The 27917-nt window shown below is 48.0% G+C and overlaps 1 protein-coding gene across 1 annotated transcript; it reads right to left on the reverse strand.

The window, feature by feature from the left end:
- Positions 1 to 652: 652 nt before the first annotated feature.
- LOC130404217 (uncharacterized) lies at positions 653 to 27917 on the reverse strand. Its single transcript, XM_056608867.1, has 6 exons — positions 25747 to 27917; positions 25064 to 25384; positions 6525 to 6632; positions 4193 to 4349; positions 1316 to 1335; positions 653 to 670 (listed from the first exon to the last, which is right to left on the reverse strand). Exons 1-6 carry the CDS (start codon positions 26254 to 26256, stop codon positions 653 to 655), a joined length of 1134 nt encoding a protein of 377 aa, XP_056464842.1. The 5' UTR covers positions 26257 to 27917.

Here is a 27917-nt window from a genome sequence, read left to right on the forward strand (position 1 = left end):
TAGCTAAGATGAGTGGCAAAGACTATTGCGTGGTGTTGAAGGAAATTATGTCTCAGATCGGGGAAGATGTTGAAACTATGCAGCCCACAACTGAAGAATCCTCCCCCACACATGTTGAGACCACTGTCGTATCCCCACCCACTCATCAAGAGCAACGGTCTTACACCTCATTTCCAGATGCCACACCAAGCAGCAACGGTGCCACTGACCATGTTCCCCTCACCAATGGAAAGAGAGCACCGTACCTATCAGTAAGTGACTTGAACCCACCGGACATCCAGAGGGTCGTGGTCGAGCATATTGTGCGGAGGCAAGACGTTGTCCCACACATCCAATCCCAAGTGAGACTCCGCTCCTTCTCCGGCAATACTCCCAGACCTAATCATGAAACTGATTATGACACATGGCGCATACACATTGAGTTGCTCCAGAATGATCCTAGCATGTCTCCTCTGCAAATATCCAGAAAAATCCATGAAAGCTTGCTCCCACCAGCAGCTGATGTAGTTAAAAGCTTACGGCCTGAGTCACCGCCTGCAGCCTACCTACAGCTCCTAGACTCAGCCTTCGGTACTGTGGAAGATGGAGAGGAGCTCTTTGCTCAATTCCTGAACACCCTCCAAGACCCAGGTGAGAAATCATCCACTTACCTTCATCGGCTCCAGTTAGCCTTGAACAGAGCAACAAAAAGGGGGGGAGTTACACATGAAGAAGTAGACAAACATCTTACTAAGCAGTTCTGCAGGGGGTGTTGGGATAACACCTTGCTCAGCGCCCTGCAACTGGAGCAAAAGAAGAGCAGCCCACCCTCATTCTCAGACCTCTTGCTAATGATTCGCTCCGAAGAAGATCGACAGCAAGCAAAATCCTGTCGTATGAAAAAACATATTGGCATCACAAAGCAAAGAGCTCAGGTGCAGTTCCATGGCGCATATGTTTGTGAACCAGAGGAGAAAGATGAGAGCAGTATCAGTGCCATTGAGGATCTGAGAAAGCAAGTGGCAAGTCTGCAAAGCCAACTAACTACATACATGTCACAGAAAAACACCCAAAAAAAAACCAGGAGATAGCAGCAAGGGATCTGCAGGGAAGCAACAGAGCAGGATGTCAAAGCCAAATGATACAGACATGCAAAGACAAATCAAAAAGAAACAGACATACAAACCCAGGCCCTGGTACTGTTTTAACTGCGGCGAAGATGGGCACATTGCCCCCTGCTGCACCGACCCCGCAAACCCCGACCTAGTGGCAGAAAAGAAAAGGCAGTTGGAAAAAAAACAGCGCCAGTGGGAAGCTCAAAATGATTCAAACTTACCTTTAAACGACTAACAGTTCCTGTTGTGGGACAAACAGGGGCTGAGGAGAGTCAACAACGTCCCTCAGACGTAAACAAGGAAGACAAAACCCCTACTGAGATCAACAAAGACATTACACATACAGAGAACATTAAAGCTCAAACATGTTCCAGCTTACATCATCCAACGCAGGACCAACCGTTTAGACTCCCCAAACGGCTGGTTGGCATCAAGGGCAGAGCCCAAGTGACTGTGAGAGGTGAAGAGGTCAACTGCCTTCTTGATTCAGGCTCACAAGTTACCACTGTACCTGAGTCATTTTACAAGCAGCACCTTTCAGAGCAGAAGATTAAGCCGATTCATGACCTCTTAGAAGTGGAAGGTGCAAATGGCCAGCTAGTGCCTTACTTTGGCTATATAGAAATGACCATAACCTTTCCAAAAGACTTTGTAGGAGTCCCAATAGATGTAAATACACTTGCCTTAGTTGTTCCTGACACTTCACAGTCCCTCATGCTCATAGGTACTAACACTCTAGATGTACTGTTTGACATTTACTCAGAGACTGACTTAACCAATCGCCAGCCCCTCCCACACGGCTACAAAGTAGTTTTCAAGGTCATTGAGTTAAGACGGAAGCAGGCAAGCAACAACCACCAGGGGGTAGTAAAGATGCAAGGCAAGACGCCTCAAGTCATTCCAGCCGGTGAAACTGTAGTGGTGGAGGGAGTTGCCCTTGTCACTGGTCTTCAGGATGAGAAATCCGTCGTCATTGAGTATCCATCATCATCCCCCTTGCCAGGTGGCCTGCTGGTAAAATCTGGTCTCGTTGATTTCCCCCAGCTACGGCCCCATAAGCTACCAGTCGTCATAAGCAACGAGTCTGACCATGACATCGTCATTCCTGCTAAGTGCATTATTGCAGAGGTTAGTGCTTATCAGACCATCATATTAAAGGAGCACAGCATAGCCAAGCAATCAGAATCTCTCCAGAGACCTCCAGAGACCCAGTCATCTCAAGAACCCACCTTGAATTTCAATTTCGCTGATTCCCCAGTCCCACTCGAATGGAAGCGACGCATCACTCAGCAGCTCAACAACATGGCTGATGTGTTTGCACATCATGACCAGGATTTTGGCCGGACGGACCAGGTGCGACACCACATAAAACTCTCAGATGAAAGTCCATTCAAACTACGTGCCCGACCAATCCACCCACAGGACATTGAAGCTGTCAGGAGGCACATTAAAGAGCTTCTTGATGCGGGAGTTATAAGGGAGTCAGAGTCACCATTTGCATCGCCCATAGTGGTAGTCCGGAAAAAGAACGGCCAAGTCCGGTTGTGCATCGATTATAGGCGTCTAAACCTCCAGACTATAAAGGACGCGTACAACCTTCCAAAGCTGGAGGACACATTCTCGGCCCTAAATGGTTCCCAATGGTTCTCAGTTCTCGACCTTAAGTCGGGGTACTACCAGATCGAGGTTGAAGAGGCAGACAAACCGAAGACGGCCTTTGTGTGTCCGCTCGGATTCTGGGAATTCAACAGAATGCCTCAAGGAGTGACGAATGCCCCCAGCACGTTCCAAAGGTTAATGGAACGGTGCATGGGGGATATGCATTTGAAAGATGCGGTAGTCTTCCTTGATGACGTCATCGTTTTCTCCAGAACCCTTGAGGAGCACGAAGAAAGACTCATGAGAGTGCTAACTCATCTCAAAGAGTTTGGGTTGAAGTTATCCCCAGAAAAATGTGTCTTCTTCCAGACATCAGTCCGTTATCTGGGTCACATAGTCTCCAGAAGTGGCGTTCAGACAGATCCTGAGAAGATTTCAGCCCTGAAGACATGGCCTGTCCCCCAGACCCGACGGGAGCTGAAATCCTTCCTCGGTTTCGCTGGGTACTACAGGAGGTTCGTTAAGGGTTACTCCAGCATCGTAAAGCCCCTCCACAGCTTAACCTCTGGCTACCCACCTCCCCACAAGAAATCAAAAGCGAAGCTAACAGATATAAGACAGAAAACAAACCAATACCATGACCCAAAAGAGCTCTTCGGGGGGCGCTGGACGCCAGCTTGCCAGCAAGCCTTTGAGGCAGTCATCCAGAGCCTCACTACAGCCCCTGTACTAGCCTTCGCTGACCCCCAGAAACCCTATATACTGCACACCGACGCCAGTACCACCGGGCTCGGTGCTGTGCTATATCAGGAGCAAGAGAGCCAACTCAGAGTCATAGGCTACGCCAGTAGAGGGCTGTCAAGAAGCGGGAGCCGCTATCCAGCGCACAAGCTAGAGTTCCTGGCGCTCAAGTGGTCGGTCACCGAAAAGTACAGCGACTATCTGTACGGCAACCAGTTCACCGTTGTAACGGATAGTAATCCACTAACTTACATCCTGACAACGGCCAAACTTGACGCGACCAGCTATAGGTGGCTAGCAGCACTATCCACATTCTCCTTCAAACTCTATCGTCCGGGAAGGCAGAACGGAGATGCGGATGGATTATCACGCAGACCACATGGGATACTAGCAGACGATCTGAAATCACAAAAAGAGAGAGAACGTATACAGCAGTTCACACAAGATCACCTCTCTGATCCAAACAACATCAATGCAGTCGATCAGTCTGTTGTGAAAGCAATCTGTGAGAGACAGCTCACCTACAGTGTCAGTCCTGATGATGAGAGAGAGGGAGACACAGATCGTGTTGCTTTAGTGGAGGTTCTTGCCATGTACCCTAGTGCTGTTCCCGACAGCTATGGACAAGAAGAACAGTTTGGAGGTCTTCCAACCGTCCCCCATCTCACTGAAGCTGAGATAGCAGCTAAACAGAGAGCTGACCAATGTATAAAGCATGTAATCACCCAGATCGAACATGGGGACACACCACCTCCCACCTTGCGCACCCAACTTCCTGATCTCCCACTCCTCCTCCGAGAACTCAATCGTCTCGAGCTCCATAACGACATCCTGTTCAGGCGACGCCAAGTGGGCCCACAGACAACTTATCAGCTTGTTCTTCCAGCTGAGCTCCGCGACACAGTCCTCACCAGTCTGCACGACCATATGGGTCACATGGGAGTCGACCGGACACTGGACCTTGTAAGGACCAGATTCTATTGGCCAAAGATGGTCATGAGTGTGGAAAGGAAAGTGAGGACATGTGGCAGGTGCGTGCGGAGGAAGGCACGACCTGAAAGAGCAGCCCCCTTGGTCAACATTAGGACCACTCGACCTCTTGAGCTCCTCTGTATGGACTACCTGTCCCTGGAGGCTGAAAAGTGGAACCAAGGATATACTGGTGATCACAGATCACTTCACTAAATTTGCGGTCGCCATCCCAACACCGAATCAAAAGGCCCGCACAGTAGCAAAGTGTCTGTGGGAAAACTTTATGGTACACTATGGTATCCCGGAGAAGTTACATAGTGACCAGGGTCCAGACTTCGAGTCCTGCACGATCAAGGAACTCTGTCAGGTGGCTGGAATCCACAAGGTGAGGACAACCCCATACCATCCTAGGGGCAACCCCGTGGAACGATTTAATCGTACCCTGCTTGATATGTTGGGCACTCTCCAAAATCAAGACAAGTCCAGTTGGCGTGATCATGTGAGACCCCTGGTCCATGCCTACAATTGCACCAGGAACGAGGTGACTGGCTTCACCCCGTACGAACTGATGTTCGGGCGCCAACCTCGCCTGCCAGTTGATCTTGCCTTCAAGTTGCCAATACCAGAGGGTCAACATTCATCTCACTCTGATTATGTGCAAAACCTCAAGGCACGTCTCAAGGAGAGCTACAAGATAGCCATGGAGAAGGCTGCAAAGATCGCTCTCAAGAACAAAACAAGGTTTGATAAACATGTTACCGTCTCAGACCTGGAACCTGGAGATCGAGTATTGGTCAGGAATGTCCGCATCCGGGGAAAACACAAGATCTCAGACAAATGGGAACCCACTGTCCATGTGGTGGTGAGAAGAGCAGGCACTCTCCCTGTATACACTGTTAAACCTGAAAACGCGGATGGTCCCCTAAGGACGCTACACAGGGACCTGTTGCTGCCGTGCGGGTACCTACCTGCGGAGGAAAATAGTGAGCCTGTGCAAAAGCCGGTACCACGCAGGCCAGGAACTCGTGCAAACCCTGCTGTAGAGGAAGAGAATTCCTCCGATGAAGAGGATGATGCACTCATTCCTGTTTGGTTAAGTTCCCCTGTCCCCATGGTCAGTGAGATTCCTGTGTACCCGGATCTGTCCATGACCGATGTCCAAGACACTCGGCATACTGAACCTCCAGGCGTTCGTCCTGTCGAGAGTCCTGTAAATGCTCAAAATGATGACAATCCACCTGAATTTGACAATCCAACCGATCTTGACACCCAACCCGATTTTGACAATTTACCTGATATGTCCAATAGTACTTCAGATGGTCCTTTGATGTCCATCAAGTTTAACTCTCATCAGAGTGATACTGAGTACTTATCCGCCGATAGAGTCACACCAACCGAGCAAGCCAATGAACCAGCCTTGATTCAAAATGACTTGCCTGAGGATGATAATCCAGATGTCCAAGGAGAACAACTTCCAGTTGAGGAGGATGGTTTTAAAGGAGCAGAACTTGAGGAAGGAAAGGATGGAACAATCCCAATGGATACAGAGGAGAACACAGATACAAATGATTCTGTCAGGAGATCTGAAAGAAATCGTCAACCACCACGACGGCTTGATTATACAGAGCTAGGAAATCCTTTGATCACAGCAGTGAAATCATTCTTTCAAGGACTGTCCACAGCTTGGGAAGAAGTCATAAGAGAAGAACCTGCCCTGACCCCTCGAATAATTTTCCTTTAACTGTATACTATGCACAGGGACGTGCATAAGTTCAGGAGGGGAGGGTGTAACCAGGTGTAAGAAACACTGTTCATTTAGTACCGTAAAAGAAGAAAGACTTTGCTTTGATTATCTTATTTGTTTTGAATGCACCGCTCAACTCGCATGGTCCCACGTGGGTACCTAGTTCTCAGCTAGTTCTCAGCAGCCAATCAGAAGCTACGCAGGCCACGCTCAGCCAGTCGGCTCGGAGAGGAAGTGCAGTCGCGTTGCTCTTCCGGTCTTTTCGGATCTCGGCCCGGGAAGCGAGGGCAGCTGTGCGTTAAGGAGAAGAGGAAAACCAGAGAAAGAACCCAGAGTAAAACCTGTGAAAAAGGAAAAAGAGTCGGAGCACTTACCCAGTGGAGGTCCGGAGCCAAGTGGCTGAACGAAGGAGAGATACGTCGGCTAACTGCTTGCCTGTCCTCCGGAGAGCTGCTACGAGGTTCGGCATTGGCATGCTCCACCTTGATACACAGAGCAACGGTCAGGTTTTTTAGAGGACTGAGAGTCTGAGGTTCAGGACAACTTCCTGCTGTGAAAGATGGCGAGCCAACTACCCTGATTGAAGATTAGCACCGAGGAGATATTCACGTACACACTCATTCACACAAGTAATACACTCACATTTCACTACAAGAAACCTTGGAATCGGGTGAACTTTCAACAACTCCGTTTATTTTAAGGGCCCCACCAGACATTTTTGTTTTAAGTGTGCACACTACTTTTTTATTTTCATTACTGTTTGGTATAATATTTTGCATTTTGTACGAACCAGACAAATTACTTTGTTCACTGTAAAATATAAGAGTGGCTACTCAATTGTTACTCTTGTGTCTGCCTCATTGTTGTTGCTCAGTACAGTGGCTCCTCTCGAATTTGGTCTCTTCTGATTCTGGTCCTGGTCTTATTGTTAGTCCAACTTATATTATACTGTAATTCACTTTTACACTCCTAAAATTGGTTACATTGAGGATGACTGGTGCATTGTCTGAGTGTCTACCATTTGCCTGCTTGGGAAATGGGGCCTTGGCTCTGGCCTTGACCTGACTATATTATCATGTTTGTGTTATGTGTTAAAAGTTGACTATATTGTAATGTGACTGCCATGTGATGTGCTCATCAGGCTAGGGTAGGAGTTAGCTATATTTGTAATGTACATGTGATGTACTCAGCAGGTTATTTTGCCCAACATATCCCCCTCAAGTATTAGGGGTACGAGGGATAGGACTCCAGCGCGGGACTACCATTATAACACCATTAGAAATAACAGAAAGAAGGCAAAATGATCATAAAAACAAACAACCATGAGCATGGGACTAAAACAACTCGCTGGACCGGGGGAATGGGGAACCACGTGGGAGAAACGCTACCCCTGCTTCAGACATGGGTATGCCATACACACCCCACCTAGGGGGTGGCATCCACCCCGGCCTTACATCGCGAGCAGACAATACCAACAATACTGGCAGCAGATGATACACAACAGAACCAAAACCAAACCATAACAACAACAACAAAATGCAACAATAAAACTAACAGTAAACAATAACGATATAAACAAAAATGCAACAATCACACAAACACTACACAATAACAATCACAGGAAAGAAATGCAACAATGAAACGTGTCCCTAAATAATAATAATAATATCAGAAAGATATGAGGTACACAACGAATGGCAATCCCCCTCAACCCATCCCTAGATGACCACACACTAAGGATGTGAGGAGGAGTTAACTGGTCGTGTAACAATAAGCAATCACACGCATGGGGTATTCAGGGTAGGCCCGGGGCACGGGAACAACTGAAACCACGGAATAGTCCTGAGCGTCATCACGGGCAGGTGGACGCAAGGCGCCACCTTGGCATTAGACCCTTTTATTCAACTGCGCTCAGGACCTCATCTGATAAACGGGCAATCAAGGCCCCTGGAATCTCGCCCGTGTGTATCCCCGAGCTCCATCTAGTGGGACAGCGATATAAACAACAACATTTGCGTTCCCGGCGTCGGTTGCGTAGACGCGGGCATAGATGCGGGCAAAGTCACCACTGTCACAGTCCCCCTTCATTCCTCCTTTGAATGTCTAGCTGTAAAACTCTCAGGCCCCAAACCCACTATCATTGTCACCATTTACAGACCGCCAAAACCCTCCGCCGTTTTCCTCAATGAATTCTCATCTCTACTTACATCTGTATGTGCAATGTCCCCCACTGTTATCCTCCTTGGTGATTTCAACATCCACATTGACAACCCATCCTGTACTTTTGCTAATGACTTCACATCACTTCTGGACTGTCTTGGCATCACACAACATGTCAACCTCCCAACCCATAACAAAGGTCACATTCTGGATTTAATCTGCTGCATTGACATCACTCCCACTAACCTTGATTTCCTTGATTTCCCCATCTCCGACCACAAAGCTGTACTTTTTTGACATTCATACCCAACTACACAAAACCAAGGAACAACGGACCATCTCCTTCAGAAACATCAAACTTATCAACACCACAGACCTCTCCACCATGATCAGCTCCTACCCCAACCCTCCCCCAGCTCCTCCCTGACTGACCTGGTGTCTCACTACAATAACTGCCTCTCCTCCTCCCTCACCACCCTGGCCCCCCTGAAAACCCGTTCAGTCTCATTCACCCACACTGCTCCCTGGTTCACTCCTCATCTGCGCCAGCTCAAAGCCACTGGTCGTCGACTGGAGCGACTCTACAAAAAGACTCAACTCACTGTACACCGCCAAATGTATTCGGACCACCTCCATCACTACAAGAATGCCCTCACTACTGCCAAAACCTCATACTACTCCAACCTCATCAACACTGGTACAGGCAACAGCAGAGTCCTCTTCTCAACAGTCAGCCACTTACTTCAGCCTCCTAAATCTCTCCCTCCAGACATTTCCACCACCCAATGCACTGCGTTCCTTGACTTCTTCAGCTCTAAAATCAACACCATTCACCAACAACTGGCCTCATCTCGCACCCCCTCTGATGACCCACCCTGGATGATCACCTCTGGCCAACCTCTCATCAGCTCCCTCTCTGACTTCACCCTAGTAACAGAACAGACCGTTTCAGAACTCATCCGCAAAGCCAAAACCACCACCTGTCAGCTCGATCCTCTTCCCACCTCCCTTGTCAAAGCATGTCTTCCGTCCATCTCCCCCATGATCACCAACATAATTAACTCCTCCCTCACTACTGGTACTGTACCCCCCACTCTCAAGCTGGCTGCCATCACTCCCATCCTGAAAAAACCTGGTGCTGACCCAACTGACCTTAACCATTACCGGCCCATCTCCAATCTCCCTTTCATCTCCAAAACACTTGAAAGGGTGGTTGCCGCACAACTACAGTCCCACCTCGACACTAACAATCTCCACAAACCGTTCCAATCTGGCTTCCGTCCAAAACACAGCACTGAAACAGCCCTAGTCAAAATCACCAACGACCTCCTCCTTGCAGCCGACTCTGGATTACTCACCATTCTCATCCTCCTCGATCTCAGCGCAGCATTCGACACCATCTCCCACCCTCTGCTCCTGGACCGCCTAGCTGGTATTGGGATCACTGGTGCTGCACTCTCCTGGTTTACATCCTACCTCACCGGCCGTCAACAATTTGTTCAACTAAGCATCCACAAGTCTGGGTGTTCAGGTGTCTCACTGGGTGTCCCCCAGGGGTCAGTCTTGGGTCCACTCCTCTTCACCACTTACCTCCTCCCGCTGGGCACACTCCTCCGTCACCATGGGGTCCATTTTCACTGCTACGCTGACGACACACAGGTCTACATCTCCACCAAACCCACCGCTGCCATCCCCCCCACTTCCCTCATCACGTGCCTGGAAGAGATCCGGAGCTGGTTGAGCAGGAACTTCCTGAAACTCAATGGAAAACAAGACCGAGGCCCTGCTCATTGGATCCAAATCCACCCTCACTAAATCACAACACACCCCAGCTCCACTCATAATTATCGATGGATTCCCAGTACCCTTCTCCTCCAAAGTCAAGAGCCTCGGCGTCATCCTGGACAACACCCTCTCATTCGCACCCCATATTCACAACATCACCCGGACTGCATTCTTCCACCTCCGCAACATCGCCAGACTCCGCCCATCACTGACCCAATCCAGCACTGAAATCCTAGTTCACTCATTTGTCACATCACGCATAGACTACTGCAACGCCCTCCTCACCGGACTCCCCACCAAACTCATCAACAGACTGCAGATCATTCAGAACTCAGCCGCCCGGATCATCACCCGCACCAAATCATCTGACCACATCACCCCTGTCCTCATTCAACTTCACTGGCTCCCAGTACACTACCGCATCCAATACAAAACCCTACTCCTCACCTACAAAGCTCTCCACAACCTAGCCCCCAGTTATCTCTGCGACCTCCTCCAAGATTACACTCCCTCCCGCTCCCTCCGCTCAACCTCTGCTGGACTACTATGTATCCCCACATCACGACTCACTTCAATGGGTGCCCGGTCATTCAGCTGTTCAGCACCCAGGCTCTGGAACTCCCTCCCCCCACACATAAAACAGTCAGACACCATTACAACCTTCAAGTCACAACTCAAAACTCACCTGTTCAAACTCGCACACAACGTCTAACTGATCACTGTTTTGATTGTTTTTTTTTGTTTTGTTTTGTCTTGTTTTTGTTTTATTTATTTCTTATTGCTTATGTTTATTTATTATTTTTTTTATTTATTTTTTTTCCACAATGTCTTGTTTTTAAAAAAATTGTATGATGACTATATGCTCTGTAAGGTGACCTTGGGTGTTTTGAAAGGCGCCTCTAAATTAAATGTATTATTATTATTATTATTATATGGGAGGGCTAAAAACAGTGAAGCGTACAGAAGCGAATACAGCCAGGGGCGCCCTCAAGCCTTAAGGGAACGGGCCGCAGCCCCTGGTACCGGAACGCAGATCCCTGGTCCGGGCGACGTGGGTGCATCTGGTGGGTGGGGGGTGGTGCCGTTGGCGGGGACGGGAATGGGGCAGCCCACCTGGAGAGGTTACTAGCACGTCACAGGCGGGGGGGGAGGGGGGTGTGGTGGTGGGGTCTGCTTGTAGTGGCTAGGATGGGGAAGGGAGGGGGGGGGGGGGGGGGGGGGGGGGGGTCAGGTAATCTTCATGTATTGGTGCGCTGCATTGCGTGGGGGCTCTTGGACAGTGGGGCAGGGGCCGGATGATCTTCATGTATTGGTGCGCTGCATTGCGTGGGGGCTATTGGACAGTGGGGCAGGGGCCGGATGATCTTCATGTATTGGTGCGCTGCATTGCGTGGGGGCTCTTGGACAGTGGGGCAGGGGCCGGATGATCTTCATGTATTGGTGCGCTGCATTGCGTGGGGGCTCTTGGACAATGGTGCAGGGGGTCTATTCTATGTTCTCCAGCCAGATCAGGTCGGGCCCCTCTGGTGGTCCCGCGTCCAAACTCTCCGGTGTATACTCGATCCCCAGGTAAGCTTGGATGGCACCTGCTGCACCTGTAGCGCCCATCGCTCATTGGGCTCTCCATCCATCCTGTGAAGGGGTCATTAATGCCGGAGCTCTCTGCCAAATCTAATCTGAGGGACTGTAACCCTGCCAGCACCCTGGCCACCGACCCATCCGGTGCTGTGTTATTGGGGATAAAAGTACAACATGTCGTCTTTATCATCCCACACACCCCTCCTTGCTCTGCCAATAGCATATCTATATCTATATAGTCCCTTGACCTTATCCGTGGAAAAATTGACAAAACGTTGCTGATTATAGTATATATTATTTATCCAATCAACATTTTTGTTACTAGTGGACCACCAAAACAGGACTGATTCAAACCCTGCCGAAATCTGATTGCATCATCCTTGGGTAGTTGGTCGGCTCCGGGCGTGTCTGCATCTGGCTCCTCCTCTGGCTCTGGAACTTTGTGTTTCTCTTGCTGGAATTACAAACTTATGTACAACAGTTAGATGTTCAAACATATTTTCCTTAATTCTATTTCTAATTACTCTAATGGAAGTCCCTTTTGGGACCCTTGAATGTTAGGTGAATGCATGGGTCGACCCTTAAGCATTTCATGCGGGGTTAGATGTGTCGTTCTGTTAGTTTTCATGCGATAACTCATTAGTGCCAGTGGTAGTGCATCAATTCAATTTAGTGCTTGCCCAAATGTTGTTAATTGTTTGTCTTGAGCGTCCCATTCACTCTTTCCACCATACCTTGTGGTTGAGGATTGGGGCGTAATCTAGTCTTTATTTGACATGCAAATGTTGAATCACTTGTTTGAGTGTTCTCTGAATAAACGTTTTGTCTGAGCTTATTTCTGACGGAATTCCAAACCTAGTCATGACTTCTCTAGTCCGAAACTTGATTACTGTAGCCGCACTTTGGTCTTTTGATGGGACTGCTTCTACCCATCTGTTGAACACTGTTTTGTTTTGTTTTATATTTCACACTCATTTAGCTGGATGTCAATCATTGTTTGCAAGTATGGTGAAAAAAATAAAAAAATAAAAAATAAATCGTTTTCTTAATATATATATATATTTTTTTTTTTTAATTCTCCTCAATACCTCCCCCCTTGGGCAATGGTCAAAACCATGCGCATTAAATGATAAGCAAATCTATCGTTGGTGCAACCAACGTCGAAACGTCTAACCTTAACCATCAGCAAACTAAAACCAATCTTTTGGGAAGGGAAATCGAAACCAGTATGTCCAAAACCAAAGCCCAATATGGGTGGGTTTACCATCAGCCGCCTGAAACTACGCTGTTCCAAAGTCATGCACTAAACCGAAAAACGTAGATGCGTTAGTGGGCTTCTATACCACAAAGGTAAAATAAAATAAAATAAAACGCGACATGCCCCATTCCAAGACCACCTCTGCTGCAGGAGCTGACATATCTGACTCCTGTTCCTCCTCCACCTTACACCCCACCCGGCACTTCCTATGATTGTTGCAGCTCGTGACTTCATGATCAAGTAAGCCAGTGCCCACAGCGACTCTGCCAAGTAATCGTGACTGTGCCTGCCTTAGGTCGTCCCGGGTGTCAAGTTGGGATCTTACCCGTCGTTGGCTAACCAGCCTTCCATACTGGCTCGCTGCAGGATGCCATACCTGGGATACAATCAATCCCCACCCATATGGTGGTATAGATCGCAAAGTGGAGGGATGGAGACAGAGTCTTCCGCCCCATCTGCCCTATGCAGCCAAGCGTGTGCGTAATGGATACACATCAGGGGGACTATAAGACAAAAGGTAATTTATCAGAGTTAAAATTATTAAAGTGTTGCAGCAGCAGTAGTGGCATTTGAAAGGTAAACCCACTACTTCCGAATCCAAATTGACAACATAGCATGTAGGACCCCTTCCCAGCAGATGTGGCGTCAATCCACCTGTCATCCATGACAAAAGAGATACACCCCATATTTTAATAGGTGTAGTCCTACTTGTACAGTTTATCAAGATTACTTTATTTTATTATTATTCTCCTTCTTTAATCATATCCATATTTATTCAATTATTCTTTCCTGTGTGAAAATAATATTAATCACTTAGTTAATAGCAACACCTTCTTTAGTCCAATTGCATTAGATTAGCATCACTGTTGTCCTATTAAAGTATCAACGTTATTGTCCTTATAACCTCCTCATGAACTTCGATGTTCATCATCATGAATGATAACTGTTGTCCTAGGAAAACAAAAAACAAAACTAAAACAAATTAGCCATAATGTGAATATCCACTGTGTGTCTCCCTGTGACTCTCTCCCTCCTTCAGGAGAACACGCTCTCTCTCCCTCCTCAGTACGGGGTGCTGTTTGGTGCAAGACAACAGATAAGGGTGTCTCCCTCCCACGTTGGGTGCGGCCATAACGCCTTGAAGTGAGCGTGCTCCGGGGGCTGGGTGTGGGAGAAACCAGTGGTAGTTCCTTTTCTCGGCCAGCAGAGGGGTTGTTCAGGTGAAACCGATGGACAGAGACTACAGAGAACTTCAAACATGGCAGACGGGGAACTACAAATTTATCAAAGCCTGAAAACTCAACAGAGCTCTACCTGTATTCCTTGGATATGTGGTATTTTATGGCGTATGGCCACCACACGCTTTCAGTTGAACACACTCTCTATTTCCTTTCTCTGTACTGTGTGTTAGTGTGTCTCTCTGTACTGCCTTAATGGTGTTGGTCGACAAATGGGGGTGAAATGTGTTCTCTCTCTTATTCTTCCTCACTCCCCTTAGGGTCAAGCAGCACCTAGGACTGTTAAAAGATAAGCCTGGAATGCAACATCCTGAACTCCCCATCATGGAACAAGGCCTAATAACTATCTCTCACACACAAAAAGATCCTTCTGTCCCTTCATTCACAAATAACTTTTCACTTTATTATAAATAACTTAATACTGCTCCCCCTTTCCAAATTTCTATATACACTACACAAAACTACGAAGCTGACCACCGAAATTGGTACAGGCCTCGTCAGGCCGAACCAAAACACCCTCACAGGTTCTAACTTCCATACAATTCTAGGGAGGGGAACTACAACATGAGGTGGAGTAGAGGACTTCAAATATGGTGGGCGGGGACCTCAAATGGGAGGACTACACATATGGGAAAGGGGATTACACTCTGGGCCTGAAAACTATACAGAGTCCCTTCTCGTGGTCCTGAAACAACCGTTTATTGTTAGAAAAACACGCACTCTATCGCTACCTCCAACTGACTAGAGGGAAAATGGTCCCTCTCGATCGTCCTCCGACTTTAGCTCTCCTTGCTATCTCTCCTTGCTATCTCTCTCGCTCCCTCTCACACAAACGCACATTGACATGTACATGCTGTCACGCACATTCACACTGACTTCACACACGGCTCCTCTCATTCTGTCTCTCTCTCACACGCGCATACACACACTGTCTCTGTCTCTCTCTCACGCGCATACACACACTGTCTCTCTGTCTCTCTCTCACCCATGCTCACACTGTCTCTCTGTCTCTCTCTCACCCATGCTCTCCTATTCTTCCACCCACGCTGACTCTCGTTCTGGACTCCATACACACTCACTTGCTCTCTGGTCGTGAAGGTGGGGGTGAGAGGTCTCTGCTATCCCTAGTCTGCGTCAGTTCAGGTGTCTGTCCGTCAGTCCCCTCATATGCAATGAATATATGGCCAAGAAATCGTTGTGCTTCTTCGGGCACCTCAGATTCACTTATCAAGGGCGGCGAGCCTTAGGCCTCGAGGGTGTTCTTTCACCACGCAACGAGCCTAGTTTATCTTATTCTCATTTACCTTTTTCCTCTGGGTGCCACTCATGCGCCAGGCATACCGTTTCCTCTGCAAAGGGACTCTAACCCTGATAAAGGACTCAAACCTTCTTACCACATAGAATTATTTAATACACAAACAAAGAAGGGGACTCTAACCCTCTTAAGACACCGGTGGGGACCCTAACCCTCTTTAAAACGCCGGTGGGGACCCTAACCCTCTTTAAGACGCCGGTGGGGACTCTAACCCTCTTAAGACGCCGGTGGGGACCCTAACCCTCTTTAAAACGCCGGTGGGGACCCTAACCCTGTTTAAGACATAGAATTATTTAATACACAAACAAAGAAGGGGACTCTAACCCTCTTAAGACACCGGTGGGGACCCTAACCCTCTTTAAAACGCCGGTGGGGACCCTAACCCTCTTAAGACACCGGTGGGGACCCTAACCCTCTTTAAAACGCCGGTGGGGACTCTAACCCTCTTAAGACACCGGTGGGGACCCTAACCCTCTTTAAAACACAGGTGTATTTATTACACATCCATTACTTGGCCATCGGTAGTCTTGTATCACTATGCCCGATTCTTATAGGCCCTATGGTCTCGTGGGTATTCCTTCACCATGCAACGAGCCGATATTCGATGTGTCACGCGTTCAGGGTCAATCGGGTTTATGGGGAAATGCTGGGATGCAGTCCTATTCGTCCCCACGAGATATCCCGTAGCGAACCGCTCTCACAGTCTCACCTCCTAATGTGGTTCCTATATAACTATGCAGAGTTTGGATTTTATCAACAGGTTCTGCCTACCTTTTGTTGGGCCCGAGGTGAGACTGCAGGAATCGGTCCGGTGCTCCGGGGTCCGGAGGTCGTGCCGCTCTCCGTCTCTCATTTCCCAGTTGCGGTTCAATTCAGAAAAAATCACGTCGGGGTCACCAAATTGAGGGGAAAAACGGTCTGTCTAGTTACTAGACCAGATGAAATGAGACGGAGAGGTAATAAAGTCTGTCGGCACGAGGACCTTGGATTTATTAAGTAAAGTGGCAACGGTTATACAGAGTCATAAAGCGTGAGAGATCGAATATGTCTAAGTCCCTAATCAGCGCTGATGGTTCGTCCAGAGCTTCGCCTCCATGGAAGGTTTGCTTCAGAAGAAGATCCAGAGTCCCTGTGTGATACAGTCTTATGCTGTATCCTCCTCTCGATGAGGTGTGTGCGTTTGAGGTGTGTGCGGTTCTGTGTGTTTTTGCTTGACCTTGGCTCCCAGGCCCTGGTATATGCATGTGTATCCCTTGTGTTCCTCCTAACGGGGGAGAGCTTCGAAGTGTCTCCTGTGTGATAAATTAATGTGGCTCTCCCGTTCTTGAGGATGACTGGTGCATTGTCTGAGTGTCTACCATTTGCCTGCTTGGGAAATGGGGCCTTGGCTCTGGCCTTGACCTGACTATATTATCATGTTTGTGTTATGTGTTAAAAGTTGACTATATTGTAATGTGACTGCCATGTGATGTGCTCATCAGGCTAGGGTAGGAGTTAGCTATATTTGTAATGTACATGTGATGTACTCAGCAGGTTATTTTGCCCAACATGGTTGCCGCTCCAATCCGGAAGGAGTGGCCAGTGTAGAGGAGAGATTGTAAGCCGCACCCTTCTACCACCTTCGCGAGATGGACTCTGAACCACTCTTTAGTCATTGGCCGGCCGTTAGGCAAAATAAACAGGGGTGATTCGGGGGATGTGCGTTGCCGGAGCTTGAGGTAAAGGAGCATGGAAGCGTAAGGGCAGAGAGAGTTGTTGATTCTTGAAATGATAATAGTAGCACCTGCCCCTAAGCTATCGCTTTTAGACCGTTTTAAGAAGATGGAAAAATGCCCTGCAGAGAAGGTGACATCAGCGAAAAAGGGGAAAAAGTCTGAGTAGGAGACGTATATTCCCCTGGATGCATGAACCCGTAGAACGCTGTGAGAAACACTGTCTCAAGTAATTATGTTAAAATAAGGATGGAATTTCCCAGCTCTGAGAGAGCACACTAATCTGTTCAAAATATCGAGAGTGATAGGAGAGCGTTTGTCTGGTACTTTTGGCACCGATTTATACATGCTCTTCAATAAGAGACGGATTGCGGGAGCCGAAAATAGACTGGGAGAGCTGGGATCTTGGCATCTTGCATAAAATTGAATACCAGCTATATTTCCACGAATCGTAGACAATTTATGTCTACGAGATTCGAAGCAGTGGACGATAAAAGCGCAGACGATAGGTACCGACACTGGAAGAACTGAAACGTGCATGGAAATGCAAAATAAATTAAACAGGGACCACTCGTAGCTATAAGCTTTAAGTTGCTGAGTTCTTCAAGGAAAGTTGTCAAATCCAGGATAGCTTTTAACAGTTACTTTATTTGGTAAAGTATTTCGGTATGGTAAACTAATACTAATACTATGGAGCAAGAAGTTGGAAGCGTGTCTTTGCACGTGCTGAGCGACTCCCAGCTGACCAAAGCCATATTGACCCTATCCGTATGGGCTGCCGAGAGTTTCTGGCGAGCTCCTCGCTCGATGTTTTTGTTATGCTAGTGGTCCGCATGGCCCGGAAGGAGTGGGCGGAGCCGGTGTGACGTATTACCCTTGGCTTCCTTACTTGTCTGTGGTGATGCCCTCTGTGGATGGAGCAGCTATTGCAGCCTTCAGTAAGGTCCTGCTCCCCTGGTGGCTATGTATAGTATTTACAGCTTATATGTTTGGTCCTGCTTCCTAGGGTCTATGTGTGGGTTGGTCAGGTTCTTAAAATACGTAACGGAGGGTAGATGGCGCTAGAGCTTTTGCCATAAAAACACTTGCAGAGTCTGGCAGCAAATTTAGCCTATTGCCTAATCCAGCCGGAGTTCGTGGAAGGGTGGGCTGATTATTGGGTCCGTATTCGCTGCGGGGCATAGACGTCTGAATTCCTGGAAACGGAAACGAGAGAGAGAATCAGCAAGACTTATGGTGACCGGGTATATGCTCAGCATTAATAATGAAATTGAGAGTGACAGACTGCCATGTGAGACGTCTGAGTATGGACATGATAGTGGGGCATGCAGATCGCTTTTTATTAATGATAGCCACCACTGATTCGTTATCGCAAAACATGGTGATACGTTTACGCCGCCATGCTTGGCCCCACAGAACGCTAGCTGCCACAATAGGGTAGAGCTCGAACAACGCAGACGACTCTGACCCGAGGGCGAATGTGCGGAATTCGACTGGCCATCCCCCAGCGAACCATTGCCCTTGGAAGAAACCCCCGAACTCGACCGAGGGGGCCGCATCGGTGAATAGTTCGAGAGAATCAGATGATTCGGGCGTGTCGTTGTAGAAGAAGGAAATTCCATTCAAGTTAGCGATGAGGAACGACCAGAATTTGAGATCGGACCTGCAGCCTTCGTTGAGGTGTATCACGTCGTTCAGTTTTGGGACCGAATGTTCCAGATCTAGGAGGCGAGAGATGAACGAGCGCCCTTGTGGTATGATACGCATAGCGAAATTGAGGTGGCCTAGGAGCGAGAGCATTTCACATTTAGTGACTCCAGCAGACGTTATAAACGCATTGAGAAACGATCTGATCCTCTGTAGTTTCTTGTCCGGAAGGGATGCTTGCATCCTATCCGAGTCTAAGCGAATCACTAGAAATTAGATTGCGGTAACTGGCCCCTCTGTTTTCTCTTCAGATAAGGGAACTCCGCTCTCGCTGAACACTCTCTTAAGAGTATCCAGGACGCTGGTTTAGTTGGATGGAAAGTCAATGAGCAAGAAATCGTCCAGCAGATGTAGAACGAATGGCAACCTACATATGTTTAACATAATCCAGCATAGGGCCTCAGATAGCAAATTGAAGAAGTGGGGGCTGCTCCTACACCCGAATGTTAGTCTAACTGCGAAGTAGAATTTAGACTGCCATTTCACACCGAACAACGGCCAATCGGACCGATGAATGGGCATTATTTTAAAAGCGAGCCAGGCTTCATGGCCGGCGATTTTTATCAACGCGATGGCGTGGTCGATAGTGGCATAGTACAACGAGAATGGTTCTGGTGGGATACATTCGTTAACGCTAGCGATAGAGTCAGAGTGAGGAGAAGACATGTCAAAAATTAGACGTTTCTTCCCTGAATATCTCAGGGTAGCGACGCCGAGAGAATTTATTCTAAAGAAAGAAAAGGGGGGAGAACTAAATGGGCCGATAACGTAGTTTTTGAGGAGCTCTTTAGCCAGAAGAGCAGACACTATTTCCGGTTCTGCCAGAGCTGACTGGAGATTTTCTGCCACATATTTAGTGGACAACGGAGAAAGGACTCCCACCCGGAACCCTTGTGAAAGGCCCGTGATGAGATGGTCTACGAAACCGGGGTCGGGGTGCGATGAGAGGAATGATGCTAGAGAAGCAATTTGATTGGGGTAGATGGGTGAGATTTTAAAATCTCTTGGAGGGATGGCCCCTCCCTTGAATGGCCGGCCTTTGGCGGCGGGGGCAGGTGGATTTCGCAAAAGGTTTGGTCCCTGCAAAAGGTTAACGTCGCCGTGGACGAGTGGCGTTTTAGAGGCATAGACGGGGGCGGTAGTAGCGGTCTTGGGACATAGCACCGTTGTGTGCCAGTGGGAACTACAGATAGCACATGGAATTGACTGATGGCCACCGAAGTGGTGGATCAGAAGCTCGGTGTCCGTAGTGGACCAATCAATCCTCGCGTTAAGCATGGCGATCCATTGGGCCGACTTGGCAGAGAATGCTTTGTGATATTCGTAGAATAACGTTCCCCCGTAGCGCTGGTTGAGGCCAGCAATAATAGCGAGGCAAGCGTCGAGTTCTGCCCTCCTATCAGGATAAACTTGGCACATAATGTCTCTGTAAATCCCGAATGTGATGACAAACTCACAGAAAGAAAGATTGCGCGCAAGTCTAGGATCTGAAGTATTTAAAAGAACGGACACGTCACCGCAATCAACCCATTGGCGCTCCATGGCGGGGGAGGGTAACAGTAAGCCCGCGAGATTGACAGATTCTGCCCTGGAGTATGTTATTTTTTGTGGTCTAGGAAACCGTAGCCGCGGCGGGCGTAATAAAACTCCTACCCTGAAGCTGGACTGGTAGAGCTGTAGCGAGAGAATACGCGAAAGGGGCTACCGCGGGGGCTGCAGTAGCCGTGGTACCAGAGCAAGTGCCAGGTGCGTAGCCTGTGAAGGCGGAGGGAGCCGAGCCGGATGGTTGCTGGAAAGAGAAAGGCGCCGTGGCGATTAACGACAGCGGGTTGGGGGCCTGGACCCGTCCGGGAATACCGCCTGGTGTTTCAACGGCATCCATCCTGGCCCCGAGGCTTTGGACCGACACGGCGAGGGTGTGTAGAACCTGGCGGAGGTCCGCGTCGGGGACTTGTTGGGGGTGTTTTTGAGGATCCCATGGACCGAAATTACCGGCTTTCCGCGCTCGCTTGCCCGGGCCGGAGGTAGTAGGCCGACCAGCACGCTTTTTGCCGGGTTTCGTAGAAGTCGCAGCAGCGGAGCCAGCGGCGGCGGCATCCGGAGCGAACGTTGGAGAGAGTGGAGCGTGGAGATGTTCCCCCAGCGCTGTGTCGGCAAGCTGCAGGGCATCCGCCCGCGACAAGCCGACTTCCACTGGGACGCCTTCTTGAGTCAGAAGTTCCAGCAGTTTTTTGGTTGGCCAAGACGCCGATCTTAGTTGGATTCTCGAACTCCTAAGCGATACAGCAGGAGATGGAGGGATAGCGTCCTCATCGGAATCCGACGTTACGGCCTCTCTGTGTGTATTAACCGACATTGTAACTGAGCGACGAGATTAGAGAAACGAAAATCGAAAGCACAGTAAAGCAGCTCATGCATCAAAACGAAGACCTGAGCAGCAAAGACATATGTTAGACTACTCTTTATAGAGCAGGTGTAGGCAGGTGATTGGTAGCTGGTGATTGGTGGCCAGCCGCGCGTGATTTGAGTCCTCCTGGTAGAACTACCAGCAAGCTTAACATATGCGGTAACTGTTAATGATATATGCAATACATTAACAAACGTTGTTTCAAAGTTGTAAAGGCCCATGCCAGTCAACGGAGCGTTCAACAGCATTGAGAAGAGCCATGTAATAAATAACGATAGTCACATTCATTATTCGATATTCTACGGGACTCCGACTATTCGACGATCGTTGCCCATCTCTAACTTCTTTACAACCTCGTTGATGACCAACATTTAGAAAGACATGTAGGCCTAATTCAGGCCCCGTTCACACGAAGCCGATTTCATGGCGAAACCGCAAAGGTCTTGTACGGTTCGGCCTTCCGTACACACGAAGCCGGCGAATCCGCTGACCGAAACCGCAAACTTCTGAAACCACCCTCGGAGGTGGTTTCAAATCTACCCGGTTTCGTTTTGGATTCATGTGTACGCCTGAAACCGACTGAAACCCCAAACCATGACGTCATCGCCCCACCCCTCGACCTCCTAGCCAATGTCTCTAAAGCCTGCGGAGTCTCAGAAACAAAAAAGTTGATGGCGGACTACAAGCTTGTAATCGTTCTGCAGCATATCATGTCCCTTGTTGGGTTGCTAAGCCATTATTTATTGAGAATCCGCGACCAAAATGAGAGAAGAAGGACCGACTAATACACGATTTACATCAACCGTGAAGCTCTACCAGGAGGGCAACCAGGAGAAGATTTTGGGTGAGACCCGGCAGAACCAGCAGTTGGTCGGACAACTTCGTAAATGGAGTTGTCGTGGCCGATGAATGGAGGGAGAACTTCCGCATGTCCAGAGCTTCTCTCGTCGCACTGAGCGAAGAACTCTGTCCATACATCGATGGACAATACACAACCATGAGGGCGCCAGTTGATACCGTCAAAAAGGTTGCGGTAACGCTCTATTATCTGAGCGACGAAGGACGGCTACGGAAAACTGCCAACGCCTTCGGCTTGTCGCGACCGACCGTTTCCACCGTGATCAGAGAGACATGCAAAGCCATCTCCATCCATCTGGGTCCAAAATATATCATGATGCCTTTTACGGAGCCCGAGGCAGAGGATCTGGTTTTGGGCTTCCATAGTGCTCATGGCATGCCACAGTGTCTGGGAGCGGTGGACGGCACCCACATTGAAATCAAACAGCCATCCAGAAACTCCATGGACTACATCAACAGGAAAGGCAAACATTCCCTTAATGTGCAGGCTGTCTGTGACTTCAAGTTCAGATTCATGGATGTATCAATAAAGTGGCCTGGGAGTGTACATGATGCACAAGTTTTTGCTTATTCCAAGCTTAGCTCGTTTTTCAAAACTGGCAAGATCCCTGCTCTGAAAAAGCAGATTGTGGACGACGAAGCGGCCATACCAATTTTCCTTCTTGGGGACCTAGCCTACCCCCTGCTGCCTTATTTGATGAAGGAATACTCCAGTGGTGGCTCCACACCCCAAGAGCAATATTTTGGGCTATGTTTGTGTAGGGCTCACATGGTCATCAAGTGTGCTTTTGGTCGCCTCAAGGCCAGGGCCCCGTTTCCCGAAAGCATCTTTAGCCTAAGTGGATCGCAGAGTGGGTCGTACGAGCATCGTACAGTTTTCACACCGTTTCCCGAAAGCATCTTTGGTAACGAACGTCTTGAAAACGCTCACGAGTCACGAGTAGCTAACGAGTGCTCCAGGGTACTCGTAGGACGCTAAGAGCCTCGTTAGCCTACTATAGCCTCAGTGGCGTAACCAGCGGACATTCCTAGTATTGGATGCGTTTTATTATAACACATTGGTAATGGTGTATCACGTGCGTCTGAGCCTAATGTGGGCCATTATGTTCTTAGTTTGAGAGAGACAGTCCAGGAAATGTTTGAGCAGGCAGGGCACTTAAAATGTGTGAGAGAAAGTGGGGGGGATTTGTGCAGACTGACATAGGCTACTCATAAAACGTAGCAAAAAATAAAAAATAAAACAATTATAAAAAAAATAATAAAAATATTAATTATAAAAATATTTAAAAAATGCAAAGGAGCAGGCAAAAGGCTGGGATATGGTGGGGATTGGTCACGTTGACGGGAATGTTTAGTGACATGTGGGAGGGGGTTAAAAAAAAGTCTCAATCACTCTTCGACGTGCATGAAAACCAGCCGCGTAGTTATGAGGGAGGCCGTCCTCACACCGATCTTCCTCGTCGTCATCGTCCTCAATGTTCTCTGGTTCAACCAAAGCTACCCCAGCCTTAGCTGCAATTTTGTGCAACATAGCTGTCACACATATCACAGCGCATGACTTGGCCGGCGAAAACTGGAGCCCTCCGCTGGACTTGTGAAGGCATCTAAAGCGCAACTTCCACCTCCCGATCGTGCGCTCAGGATTAGGACTGATATATATGTCGGCCTAGGCTTAATCAATTGTGTTTTAATATCTTTAGCATTCATATTATTGCAATCTATTCATTTCGTAGGCTACTCTGCGGTTGGCCTTGATGGGGAGATATTTTAACCCTTTTTAACCCCATTTTCCTCCAACATTCCTGCGTCTCCCCCTGCGTCATAGCCCGTTTCAGCACCATGTCAGTGGACAGGTACAATCCTACGATCGTCGTGAGTGCAGCGAATGCGCGTTCACGTTAAGAGTTTCGGGAAACGCTCCAAAGAAATTATCGATGGTTCGAAAGCTCCCTCTTTCAAACCATCTTACGAGCGAAGATCCATCGATATCGGGAAACGGGGCCCTGATTCGCTGCACTGAGAAGGCCTATGGACATCAATTTGCAAGACCTGCCCCATGTTATTTACGCTTGTTTTGTTCTGCATAACTTTTGTGAGGACAGCAAGGAGACTGTGGCTGAGCGCACTGTGATGGGAACAATACATAGTGACAATGAATGGCAGCCTCCTACGCAATGCAACTACACAGAATGTAATGAGGGGGAGGGAAAGCGAGTGAGAAGAGTGCTCACAAAGTACCTTGACCCTTAAACCCAAGTGGCTGTGTTGAATTGATTAGATAGTTATGATTACTCTGTCATTGAAAAGTGTTCTTGACTCTGTCATTGAAAATAAACAGGATGGCAAATTTCAAATCTTGTTTTTATTGAAGTGCAAAATAAATAACAAGTCAAAAATGTGCAAAAGTAGAAAAGTGCAAACGTAAAAATGACACACGCATAAGAAAAAATATAACAGAACTAGTAAAAGTAGTAAATCGTGCAAACATAAGTAAAGGTATTAAACTGCAAACATAAGTAAAAGTACACAGTGCTCACTCCACATCGTCAAGCTCCAGCAATGCTCGCCTGTATGAATCCTGTATATTCCCTGGGGTGCGTGTTTGCGATGGCGTGTGAGCAAACTGACTCATTGGTGTGGCGTTGTGTTGGGTGTGGCGTGGTGTGGTTTCCATGTATGGTGAGGGGTAGCCAGGGCCGTCGTAAAGGGGTGAAAGGTGATGACGATTCTAGGGGCCCACAGCCCAGGGGGGGCCCATGGCAATAAAAAAAAAAAAAAAAAAAAAAAAAAGTAACTACCAGCCCATAGTACTAGGCCCCCCCCCCCCCCGTCAACAATTGCTCCTTCCACCCCCCCCCCCCGTCAACAATTCAGCGCAGGGGGGCCCATCAGTACCTCTTGTATAGGGGCCCAGGACTTGTTGCAACGGCCCTGGGGGTAGCTATTGTATTGTCCGCTGTGGGGGGGTACATATTGCGTCTGTTGTGGCGGTCGGTACATCATTTCCCTCATCAAGGCAAAGCCGTCCTGGATAGTGCTGCAGATGTTGGCAATGTTGGAGTTTAATTGCAATGTGCTCTCGGCGTAGCTTCTTGCAGACTCCTCAGCCAGCTCCACCATCCTCCTCTTCATTTGGCGGTCCTCCTCGGCTTCCGCCACCGGGTCAGGCCGAGCTTTCCTCTTCAGCCGGTCCTTTCTGTGGCTGTCGAGCTTTGCCTTGAATAAAGATGAGCAGAATTACATTAGTATTGGGCAGTAGCTTCACTACTTCACTACACTAGCTTCACTACTAAGCTTTGGAATTTTGAGACATCACATCACACAAGCAATCTAAATTGCTGCAAACACACGTGCATGACATTGTGTTCAAGTTCAAACATGCTTGTTGAGTTATATTCTCAGGGAACATGCATACACAAACGTGCTAATGCCCATACATAATTCGATTTTATCTGTAAAGCCCTTGGTCACCATTACAGTCTCAAGGGGCTTAACAGGCCAAATATTTACGATCCGTCCCCCTGTCGAGGGCCGCCTAGCATATAGCCAGCCAACCAAGCTTGAAATCATTAGCCTACCTGGAGCAAATGTCGGCGCTGTTTCACAACAGCAGGAGGAAGGCAGTTACTGGATTCCTCAGAATGTGGCGATGGCGACTCCATTGTTGGGGTCGAGCACCCCGGCGACTCCAAAAGGTCATCAGTCTCCATGGCTCCCTCAATGCAGCGCGTAGCGGGCGAGCCACCCCAGATCTCTTGGCAAAGCTCATAAAAAAGCATCACCACACGCCCTTGGCCACTTCGACGCCCTGTGTCCACTGCCCCTCGGTATTTAGAACGGATGTTCTTGAGCTTGCTCGTGAGCTGCGATTTCGTAATGGCCATTGCATCGTGAGGGAAGTCTTCAGCTGCCTCCTTGGGATACTGGTCCTGCATTGCCTTCGACAAGTCCGTATATTTGGACTGGCAGGACTCCCAGTCGACATTATGTTGCAATTTACTTACTTTATACTCTAATGTGAGCCGCAACAGCATCGCGCACTCATGGTCAGACCAGACAAATATCTCTACTTTCTTCGCGTTCGCCATCGTAGAAGAGCTGTTTGTTTGTGTTGTTAGTGGTTCGGGGGGCAGCCTTTATGCGCATGCTCGCCTCTTCTTATTTCATTTCTTCTGGATTTCTGTACCAGAAGCAGCGCCCCTTATGGGTCTGGAATGTGTACTACAGCGTTTCTACAGATCTACCCGGTTTCGCTTGGCTTCGTCTTTACGGAGATACTTCGAAATCGGATAGATCAAAACCGTAACGGTTTCGCCCGTTTCGGCTTCGTGTGAACGGGGCCTCAGCCTTGGGTGAAATCGAAGTGTTACACGTTTCCTGCTGTCGGCTCCCAGACCGTAGTCGAGGAGCACAGGAGAGACGTTCCCTCCAGGGCCGATGTTGTCTCGGGGGTAACACCCTTCACTTTGACCGGCAGTGAAGCGGCCACTGATTATCGACAGGCTGGGTACTGTATTCGTAGTTCCACTAACTTGAAGTGTAATTCCGGCGCAAATTGAACCCAGGATCTTTGTTTTGGCATTAAAACCCATCAAATAAGCCTTCCAGATACCTTTTTAATTGAAAATCGAGTATTATATTTTGCCGGGCGCAATGTTTGGTGTCCATGTTGTTGGCTTGGGGCATTGAGTTTCTCTTCTAAATCTGCATATTGTTAAAAATAGCACCAAACCTCTGCAGTAGCATGACTAGGGTCCCTACACATAAAACGAAGCACAAACAACTTAGTTTGCAAACCCGGAGTTTATTTAAAAAGACAGTTTAACAAGCATTACCGGTAGGTCCGTGTTTACAGGAAGTCCACACAAGTCGATTGCCGAATGTGCCGGAGTTCAGTTCAAGGAGGAAAGTTTTGGAATTTATAATTTATATAATTTATATTTATAAATAATATATAGCAAGTGTTGACACGTAAATCAAAGGAATTGCATATGTAAGTTACAGTTACACAGCTCGAGTGCGGCAAGTGGCTACAGATAGACTTGAGGTAAAGTTGTTTGCTTATTTTTCGTGTTATATGATTGTTCACAATTGGTGTGGGGGAGGATGCGTCACGAAACAAAGTTATAAGCCCTAACTTCATTCGAGGTGAAAGATGATCTTGTGAGTTGTCCAGGTAGGCTAACCTCGATTTATTGTTTATAAGGATTTGTGGTGGGAATTTCCGGACAACGTCAATCGTTTTCTGCGTGAACTGGGTAGAATAAAGTCATCAGAACGTTTAACAATTGCGGTCATATTTGTGTAAAAAAGATACAAGACCATACAACAAACAATTAAACAAACGTTGCAAGGAGAAGTCCATTGCATTGGCTAAAGCTAGGAATTCATATTGCCAAGACAGCATTGCCCCCCAATACTACCTTACCATTTGGTTAATAAAATGGTAATCTATCAGTGGAAGCTGATAATGGACTTCTCCTTGCAACGTTTGTTTTATTGTTTGTTGTATGGTCTTGTACAGTTTTTACACAAATATATGACCGCAATTGTTAAACGTTCTGATGACTTTATTCTACCCGGTTGAAAACAGAAAACGAAAACAGAAAAAGATTGACGTGGTCCGTAAATTCCCACCACAAATCCTTATACACAATAAATCGAGGTTAGCCTACCTGGACAACTCACAAGATCATCTTTCACTTCCTCGAATGAAGTTAGGACTTATAACTTTGTTTCGTGACGCATC

Source organism: Gadus chalcogrammus, chromosome 15 (genome assembly GCF_026213295.1).
Source record: "Gadus chalcogrammus isolate NIFS_2021 chromosome 15, NIFS_Gcha_1.0, whole genome shotgun sequence".
In the NCBI taxonomy this organism is placed as follows: Eukaryota; Metazoa; Chordata; class Actinopteri; order Gadiformes; family Gadidae; genus Gadus; species Gadus chalcogrammus.